Source organism: Chiloscyllium plagiosum, chromosome 48 (assembly GCF_004010195.1).
Source record: "Chiloscyllium plagiosum isolate BGI_BamShark_2017 chromosome 48, ASM401019v2, whole genome shotgun sequence".
Lineage (NCBI taxonomy): Eukaryota > Metazoa > Chordata > Chondrichthyes > Orectolobiformes > Hemiscylliidae > Chiloscyllium > Chiloscyllium plagiosum.
The window spans coordinates 4,237,946-4,248,354 of record NC_057757.1 but is presented as its reverse complement, the minus strand read 5'-3'; the positions used below and the strand labels follow the sequence as shown (position 1 = coordinate 4,248,354).

At 46.5% G+C, this 10,409-nt stretch overlaps 1 protein-coding gene across 1 annotated transcript in view; it reads right to left on the bottom strand.

Moving 5' to 3' along the window:
- Positions 1–10,409, bottom strand: part of LOC122544386 (complement C1s subcomponent-like) — a 46,907-nt gene that overhangs the window by 28,272 nt on the left and 8,226 nt on the right. Inside the window, exons 3-8 of the mRNA XM_043683631.1 lie at positions 9,203–9,377; positions 8,579–8,701; positions 5,877–5,998; positions 3,559–3,637; positions 1,887–2,024; positions 1,226–1,300 (exon numbers count right to left, since the gene is read on the bottom strand). Of these exons, the coding sequence (XP_043539566.1) occupies positions 1,226–1,300; positions 1,887–2,024; positions 3,559–3,637; positions 5,877–5,998; positions 8,579–8,701; positions 9,203–9,377 (712 nt within the window). The remainder of the gene's footprint in view (positions 1–1,225; positions 1,301–1,886; positions 2,025–3,558; positions 3,638–5,876; positions 5,999–8,578; positions 8,702–9,202; positions 9,378–10,409) is intronic.

Sequence of the window (10,409 nt, the reverse complement as noted above, 5' to 3'; positions counted from 1 at the left end):
CCCGCTCCTGGGATGCTGCCTGACCTGTTGTGCTTTTCCAGCACCATCCCCCTACTTACAGATGCAGAGGCACACATATACACACACAGAGATACACAGACACAATGGCACACATATATATACAGTGACACACACATACACAGACACACACAGATACAGATACACAGACACACACACACAGATACACAGACACACACACAGGGAGGAGAGAGAGAAAAGATAAGACTCTTCATCAGGAAGCCGTGAGAATGAGAGCAGGCTATTTGCTCCATTGTCAGAGCCAGTGACTCATCTGGTCATCCCCAGCTCCACCTCCCTGCCTCCTTTCTCCCGCCACCCTCGACTTCCCTATGATTAAAACCAACACTGGAAATCTCAAGGGGAAAACTGAAACTGCCAGAGAAACTCTGCGGGCTCTGGTAGCATCTGTGAAGAAAGAGAGAATGCAGCGCTAACGTTTCGTGTCATAGAATTACCAAATCATAGAATTATGGAATCATCGAATGATAGAATCGTGGAATTGTAGAATTGTAGAATCATGGAGTCATGATGTCGTAGAATCACAAAATGATAGAATTATGGAATAGTAGAATGACAGAATCATGGAGCTGTACAATTATAGATGCATGGAATTATAGAATCATGGAATTGTAGAGTAATAGAATCACAGAATCATGGAATCATAGAATGATAGAACTATGGAATCATAGAATGATGGAATTAGAGAACTATGGAATCTTAGAATAATGAAATCATAGAATCTTAGAAAGAATCATGGAATCATAGAATGATGGAATCATAGAATCTTGGAATCATGCAATCCTAGAAACATGGAATTATGGAATCATAGAATCCCTATGGTGCAGAAAGAGACCATTCGGCCCATTAAGTCTGCACCAACTCACTAAAAAGCATCCCACACTGACCCAGCGCCTCCATGTAACCTAATGTGGGGTTTTTAAACATGGTTAACCCACCTAGTCTGCACACCCCTGGACAGCCAATCCACCCAATCTGCACACCTTTGGGCTGTGGGAGGAAACCGGACAGAGCCCAGGCAGACACGGGGAGAACATGCAAACTCCTCGCGGACAGAGTTTGGTGACCCTTCTTCAGAAGTAACCCTTGATCCCCTTCCTGATTAAAAATCTATCTCAGCCTCGAATGCCCAGCTTCGACAGCTCTCTGTGGTGAAGCATTCCACGGATTCACTCCCCTCGGTTACCTGGGGTGCATTTCGGCAGATCTTGACCTGTCGCATTATTTTCCCACGTTGCTTCAGCTGTGCAGTGGAAGTCTCCTGCCAAGAGATTGTACACATTTGTCAATGACGGAGTCAAGGATTGTAGTCCCACACCATTCTGCCAGATTTGGTTTTAATTTGAGCCCCTTGTACAATGTGCATCATGGAACCCTTTCACAGGCACACCCTCTGGGTGAGAAACCACTTCCTGAAACCCCCTTCTGCCTTTCATTTTAACATTTTGCCCCCTGGTTATTGACCCTTTTTATCCACCCTGTCCGTGTCCCTCAGAATCTTATGCACCTCTATCAGGTAGGATCTGTCTGCTTAGCACGCAGAACAATACTTTGCACTGTAACCCGGCACATGTGACAGTAATAAATAAAATCAAATCAGGAGGAAGATGACGCAGGGGATGAGGTGGGGGAGGGGGTAAGAGTGACGCGCAGAGTTGCTGTCACAGAGAGCTAGCACAGGAGCAGTGGGCAGAATGGCCACTGCTGTCAACAACTTGTAACTTCACACTAAACAATAGCAAATGTTATTCTAGGATGAAACTCAATATTATTTCAGTGGCATTCAAAATATTTCCTCTCTTTTCAAATAAAAACAACCCACTCCTCCTGAAAATGATTTGACTCACGATGATGGTCTATCTGCAGCTGATAATAAGGCTCATCACACTGGTACCGAATTGTAGCTTTGTAGGTGGTCACAGCGGCTTTCGTAATAAACGCAAACTGCCCGTTCTCAATTGAAGGTGGAACTGAACAATCCACAACTGTAAACAGAAAATATAACAGAGCTATTGGATTAGCTAGTTGTGTTTCAATACAGAACCTCAACTTTTATCTCTCACAATGCCCGCTGACTTATGTTGCCTGCTCATGTGGTGCAGTGATAGTGTCCCCCTCAAACACAAGACCTGCATTCAAGCCCCACCTGCTCAAAAGGTGCTATATCCCCAAGCAGGTGTGATCGGGAAAATATTTACGTCTGGCTCATACACAGCTGCGGTCCTGAGGAAGGGTCACTCAACCTGAAATGGTAACTCTGATTTCTCTCCACAGACCTGCTGATGCTTTTCCAGCAATTTCTGCTGATCTATAGTTCTCCAAAGGGAAGGGTGGATTGGCCATGCTGAATTGTACCATAGTGTCCAGGGATGTGCAGTTTAGGGTGGGTTGGCCATGCTAAGTTGTCCCGTAGTGTCCAGGGATGTGCAGGTTAGGGTGGATTGGCTGTGCTATGTTGTCCCATAGTGTCCAGGTACATGCATGTTAGGGTGGATCGGCCATGCTAAATTGTCCCAAAGTGTCCTGAGATGTGTAGATTAGGGTGGATTGGCCATGCTAAATTGTCCCATAGTGTCCAGGGATGTGCAGTTTAAGGTGGATTAGCCATGCTAAATTGTCGAGGAGAATGTGAGGACTGCAGATGCTGGAGATCAGAGCTGAAAATGTGTTGCTGGAAAAGGACGCAGTTTAGGGTTGATTGGCCATGCTAAATTGTCCCATAGTGTCCAGGGATGTGCAGGTTACGGTGGATTGGCCATTGCAAATTGTCACATAGTGCCCAGGGATGTGCAGGTTAGGGTGGATTGGCCATGCTAAATGGTCACATAGTGCCCAGGGATGTGCAGTTTAGGGTTGATTGGCCATGCTAAATTGTCCCATTGTGTTCAGGGATGTGCAGGTTCGGGTGAATTGGCCATTGTAAATTGCCCCATAGTGCCGAGGGATGTGCAGGTTAGGGTGGATTGGCCATTGCAAATTGTCCCATAGTGCCCAGGGATGTGCAGGTTAGGGTGCATTGGCTGTGCTACATTGTCCCAAAGTGTCTAGGAATGTGTGGGTTAGCCATGGAAAATGCAGGGTCACAGGGTTAAGGTCGGGGGTTGGAGTTGTGTGGGATGCTCTTTGGAGGATTGGGATGGGTCAAATGGCCTGTTTCCACACCGTAGGAATTTTACGACTGTTGAAGTCTGTGGCTCACTAGGGCAGTCCAAAGCCAACTACATTGTTGTGTGTAAGTCTGGAGTCACTTGGAGGATGCCTACTTTGCCAATCATGGGTCAGCCGCCCAATGTGGGGCTAGAAGACACAGCACTGGTCTTATTCTTTACCAACTGATTTGGGAAGGTTGGGACAGGGCAAAGGTGGACATAAGTGAACGAGATGGCTTCCCATTGCTGGTGTCTTGATGATCGTCACTAAGCTGAATGCAGTTTTGACGTTTCTCACAGTGCCAGCTAATAGGTTGGATGGTATGGCATAAAACGGAAGACATTCTCACTCATGTGGAAGCCCACTCACGCTGGCAGCTGTAATCTGGAGTCTTCCAAGTCCCATCTTCGTGACATTCTGCGTAAAAGTGTGGGATTGTCTGATATCCCTAAGAGAGATTATTATAACAACGCATTAGCTTTGAGTCTAAAACCATCTTTGCATTTTTTTGATGGCATTGGTCATACTTGTGCAAAGATGTTAATTAATCATAGAATCCCTACAGTGTTGAAACAGGCCATTTGGCCCAACAAGTCCACACTGATCCTCCAAAGAGTATCCCACCCAGACCCATTCCCCTATACCCTATTAGTCTACATTTCCCCCCGAGTAATTGTTATTGACTAGTCCAAACCTCCTCAAGACATATTCAGAAAATAGTCTGGACCCTAACTTTTTCTTATTTTAAAGGTAAGTGTAAGGTGTTACGTTCCGAATGCAATTTGTTTGGTCAAACTACCAGAATTGAAATAAAACCCACTTTACTCAAACACATCAGGTAAAATACAACAAAAGAAAGAATAAATTGGTATAACTTAACTTCATTGGAAAATTTAACAGCGTAGAGGTGAGATTAAAGTCAGATAAGCCATGATCACATGGAATGGCTCGGGAGAGGGGGTTGCAGGCTTGAAGGGCCAAATGGCCTAATTTTGTTCATTTGTTTGTACATTAACTCATGTTCCCATCCTCTTCCTCCGGCACAAGACCCACGACCCTCCGAGATCTCCACACTCCTCCTCTTCTGGCCTTTTGTGGGTCCTCGCTTCCCATCGCTCCACCAATGGCGCCTGAGCCTTGAGCTGTTTGGGCCCTAGTCTTCAGAATCCCTTCCCTGAACCTTTCCACTTTGTTGTCACTGTTTGTATACAGTGTACCATTAACAGACATCCTCGTGATATCATCATTGCATCAATCTGCACGACAGTAGGATTAAGATCTCAGACTCAGATTTAACATACTGGGTGATCCGTGTATACAGATCCACAATTCCTTGAACATGTCTAGTGGATAAGGTGGTCAAGGAGGCCATACTTGCATTCCTTAATCAGGGTATTGAGTACAAAAGCTGACAAGTCACCTTGCAGCTGTATAAGCACGTTAGTTGGGCCACATTTGGAATATTGTGTACAGCTCTGGTTGCCACATTACCAGAAGGATGTGGAGTCTTTGGAGAGAGTATTAGCTATGTTGTTCCACAGAATCCCTACAGTGTATAAATAAGTCATATTGGCCCAACAAGTCCACACTGACCCTCTGAAGAGTAACCTACCCAGACCCATTCCCCTACATTTCCTCTGCACCTAACTTACATATCCCTGAACACTATGGGACAATTTAGCGTGGCCAATGGACCCTAACCTGTACATCTCTGAACTGTGGGAGGAAACGCTCACAGACACGGGGAGAATGTGCAAACTCCACACCTGAGGCTGGGATCGAACCTGGGACCCTGAGGTACTGGTTTGTTTTTGCTTGAATATTGGAGGTTGAGGGGTGACCTGATAAAAGTTTACAAAATTACAAGAGGCCTAGATAATCATGTCTTTTTTTTCTGGGGTAGACATGGCAATTATTAAGGGACATGGGTTTAAGGTAAGAGGGGGCAAGTTTATGTCATAGAATCGTTACTGTGTGGGGACAGGCCATTCGGCCCAACAAGTCCACATCAAACCTTCAAACAGCATGCCATCCAGGCCCACTCCCTGGTCTATCCCAGCATTCCCCATATTACAGCAATTTAGCACAGACAGTCCACCTAACCTGCACATCTTTGGACTGTGGGAGGAAACCAGAGCACCCGGAGGAAACCCCCACGCAGACAGGGGGCGAATATGCAAACTCCACGCAGACAGTCGCTCCGAGGCTGGCATCAAACACAGGTCCCTGGTGCCATGAGGCAGCAGTGCTGATCACTGAGCTGCCCTATGAGAGGCAAATTAAGTGCCTCAAATATGCTGCTAGAAGGGATGGTGGAGGGGTATACAATAGCAACATTTAAGAGGCATTTTGGCAGATAATTGGAGAGGAGTGAATGGACGGATATGGAGGCATCCCTCAGTAAATGACCAGATTGAGATGAGGGAGAATTTCTTCACTCGGGGAGTTGGGAACCTATGGAATTCTCTCACGCAGAAAGCCGTCGGGGCTGGTTCATTCCATATATTGAAACGGGAACTGGACGTGACTCTTGCAGGTAGAGAGATCGAGGGGTAATGGAGGGAAAATGGGAATGGGATACTGAGTTTGCACGGTCAACCAGGAATAAGTGGTACAGGCTTGAAGGGCCGAATGGCCTACTCCTGCACCTGCTTTCTATATTTCAGATGGCAATATTAGACCCTCACCTTGACTATTTCATATCCTGGTTCACAGGTCACCTTCACGGTGTCTCGAACATCGAACCTTGGCCAGGAGGGGTCCAGGATACTGTTCTGTAGAACCCGATTGGGGCAAAACACGTGTACTTCTGTGGACGAAACATGACAAGAAGTTGTAGGTAGAAACACAAGGCCGTCCGTCCATGTTTTAAAAAGTCACGCTGCTGGAGCCAGAGTCACTGGAGAAATGGAACTGAAGAAACGGAGCTGAAAATATTGAAACAGAATTGGGGGCGTAGTGAAGAAGGCTACCTCAGAGTACAACGGGGCCTTGATCAGATGGGCCGATGGGCCGAGGAGTGGCAGATGGATAAATGTGAGGTGTTGCATTTTGGTAAGGCCAATCAGGAAGTGGCGTATACACTTAACGGTATGGTCCTGGGGCATGTTGCCGAACAAAGAGACCTTGAGGTGCAGGTTCATAGATCCTAGAAGGTGGAGTCACAGGTAGATAGGATAGTGAAGAAGGCATTTGGTACTCTTGCCTTTTTTGGTCAGTGCATTGAGTATAGGAGTTGGGAGGTCATGTTGCGACCGTGCAGGACATTGGTTAGGCCACTTTTGGAATTCTGTGTTCAATTCTACTCTCCCTTCAATATAAGGGATATTGTTAAACTTGAGAAAGTGCAGAAAAGATTTACAAGGATGTTACCAGGACCGGAGGACTTGAGTTACAGGGAGAGCTGAATAGAGTCATTGAGTCTGCAATATTAAAACAGACCCTTCGGTCCAACTCGTCTATGCCAACCAGATTTCCCAAACGAATCTAGCCCAATTTGTCTGTATTTGGCCCATATCCCTCTAAACCTTTCCTATTCATGTACCCATCCAAATGTCTTTTCAATGTTGCAACTGTATCTGCATCTACCACTTCCTCTGTGCAAACTACCCTCTGTGTGAAAAAAACTGCCCCTCAGGTCCCTTTTAAATCTTTACACTTTCACCTTAAACCTATGCCCTCTAGTTTGGGACTCCCCTACCCTGGGGAAAAGACTTTGGCTATTCACCCTATCCATGCCCCTCATGATTTTATAAACCTCTGTAAGGTCATGAGAGAGAGGTCAAAGGCTGGGAATGTTTTCCCTGGAGCATCAGAGACTGAGGGGTGAACTTATGGAAGTTTATAAAATCATGAGGGGCATGGATAGGGTAAATAGCCCCAGTCTTTACGGTGGGTTGGGGGAATCCAAAACTACAGGGCATAGGTTTAAGGTGAGAGGGTAAGATTCAAAAGTGACTTAAGGGGCAACTTTTTCCACACAGAGGGTGGTGCGTGTATGGCACGAGCTGCCATTGGAAGTGATGGAGGCTGGTACAATGACAACATTTAAAAGGCATCTGGATGAGTATATGAATAGGAAGGGTTGAGAGGGATATGGACAAAATGGTCAGGTTGGGGTGCCTGGTTGGCATGGACAAGTTGGATCAAAGGATCTGTTTCCATGCTTTTCGACTCTATAATTGAAGCATTTACTCAAGACAACAAACGAAAATCCAATTGCTAGAAGCCTTTGTAAGAGTAAAAAGACATTAATGCGGAGAAATGGAGGCATGAGGCGGGATCAATTTAAGGGAAATTGGATGGACAGTTGAGGGGTATGATCCTGGAATTAGGGAGGAGGAGGGTGGAAATGGGACTGACTGGATTGCTGGGTAGTTGGATTTGCTGGGTTGAATGGCCTCATTGGATGCAGGGTTTTTGTGAGGTGGGACGAGCTGGCCTCATGGGTGGATGGGTTTTGGGGTAGGTCAGTGAAGGAGAAAGGAGGAGGTTGGGGGTATGAATGAAACTTGGCCCCTAGTTCGCTCCATAACGTCAGGATGTATCCAGCTCATTTGCTGGACTAGGAGAGACTGCCAGCGCCTTGAGCTGCGGGGCAGGAAGGAGAAAATTTGCCCACCTCACCCCCTCCCCCACTTTTTTACACACAGTTTCTCCAGCGACATTAACAACAAACTCAGCACAACATCAAACAGAAGTCTTGTCACTCAGTGAGAGGTGAGAACACGACAGGGCGTCGTAGGGGTTAATAGCATTGGTTCATTCCAAGGAGGAAGACATGGAGGAGGGGGGAATTGTAAGGAAGGGGCTGAATGGCCTCCTTTTGTCCTGGAAATGCTTTGCACTCCGTTTTAGCTTCTAGCTGAGAAACCGGTAGTCAAGTACAAGGCTAGTGTTGCCTCCTTCCGATGAATTACACACCCATGGGCTGGCTTAAACTTCTTTTATTTAGACCCAGGCATCACTAACTGGGCTAGCATTTGCCGCCCGTCCCTAACTGCCCCCTCAAGAAAGCCGGAGTGAGCTGACCTCTGGAAACGCCGCAGTCCCATGCGGTGCAGGGACACCCAGATTCAGGGCCTTTAGAGACGGAGTTCCATGATTCTGATACAACAACACTGAAAGAATGTCTGATATATTTCCAAGCCGGGGGAAAGGCTGGGAGGGGAACTTGACACTTCCTCTGACAATTCCCCGTCATCATTGGGTCGGAGCACCGATGAAAAACTGAGGATGTGACAAATACCGCGAACCGTCCCAACTTCATGTCATGGAATTGTCAACATTGGATGCTATCTGTTGATACAAAGGACCGAACCAGACCAGACATTGACGCGACGCCATTGTGGAGACATCTCAAGCAAATATTGAACAGTTGCAAACTCACTCTTGCAGGTGCGTGCATCGCTCTGAATGACAAAACCACGTGGGCAGTAGCAGTGGTAGCTACCAATGGTGTTCCCGCAGTAATGGCTGCACCCATGGTCATCGACAGCACACTCATTGATATCTGGGTGGAGACAGGGCCCAGTCATTAAAGTCAGACAGAGAAAAGGGAAAAGGGAATTATCTCGTCTTTAAGGGGCAGGGGGATATCGCTGAATTACAACAACAACTGCACTTTCAAAAGCCAAATATTGCAGATTTAGATAGAGTCCCTACAGTGTGTAAACAGGCCCTTCAGCCCAACAAGTCCACACCGACCCTCCAAAGAGTAATGCATCCAGTCCCATTTCCCTCTGAATGATGCACCTAACACTTTGGGAAATTTAGCATGGCCAGTTCACTTAAACTGCATATCACATGGGAGGAAACCAGAGTACCCGGGGAAAACCCACGCAAACACGGGGAGGATGTGCAAGCTCCACACAGACAGTCGCCCAAGGCTGGAATCAAACCTGGGACCCTGTGCTGCGTGAGCCATTGGGTTTGAGCTGCCATGGCCTGGTCTCGATGGAGTAATCCAACAAAGAGAAAACGGTTCTGGACTCTGCACATTTTGGTGACTTACCGACACGGGAGTAGAGGGCGAGAAATCCAGTGAACGGCTTGGATTCAAGATTCTTGGATGTGAACAAGGCACTCAGTGTGTTGCTGGTGGAATAGTATTCATACTGTTTCAGATTGCTACCATCATCTTCCCACCTGCCACACAGCTTGGCCAGTTCCCTTCCCTCCGAAAGGATCTGTTGGTTGGTGTTGGAGCATTAGTCCTAAAGCATTACAAGACCTAAGCACAGCAGCTGTTCAGCACTGGCCTAATGGCATTGTCACTGGGATATTAATCCAGGGGGCCACTTGTGGTGGCCGGTTCACATCCCACCACTAGCAGATAGTAGAATTCAACTAACAACTTGTTCCTGTTCATCACATTGCTGAGTGCTCAGGGATGGGCAAGGACAGCAGCTATTCTGGCTTCCTGACTGTCAACCCCCTCTGGACAATTAAAGATGGGTGATAAGTTCCTATCACTTTGCCTTGGGTGCTTTTAAAATCCAATCTTCCAATTCATAATGCCACAAGGGAAGTAAATACAGAGGTTACGGATGATTTACAGAAATTATTTGGACGAGAAGAGAGAAAAGGCCTGGTTAATAGGTTTGCAGAAGACAAAAAAAAAACTGGTGGCATAGTGGACAGTGAAGAAGGTTATCTAAGGTTACAAAGGAGTCTTGGTCAATGGGTGAAAAATTGCAGAGGTCAATGTAGATAAATGTGAGCTGCTGCATTTTGGTAAAACAGACAAGGGTGAGACATATACAATTAAAAGTTGGGCCTTGGGTTGTTTGGTAGAATAGAGAGACCTAGGGGCTCAAGTACATAATTCTTTGAAGATTGCAACAAGGTGGTTAAGAAGGCGTTTAGCACGTTTGCCTTCATTGCTCAGTCCTTTGAGTATTGGCTTTGGGAAGTCATGTTGAGGTTGTCCAGGACATTGGTGAGGCCTCTTAGTCATAGAGTTATAGAGATGTACTGTGCGGAAACATTCCCTTCAGTCAAACCCGTCCATACCGACCAGATATCCCAACTCAATCTAGTCCCACCTGCCAGCACCCAGCCCATATCCCTCCAAACCCTTCTTATTCATATACCCATCCAAATGCCTCTAAAATGTTGCAATTGTACCAGCCTCCACCACTTCCTTTGGCAGCTTATTCCATACACATACCACCCTCTGCATGAAAGAATTGCCCCTTAGGTCTCTTTTATATCTTTCC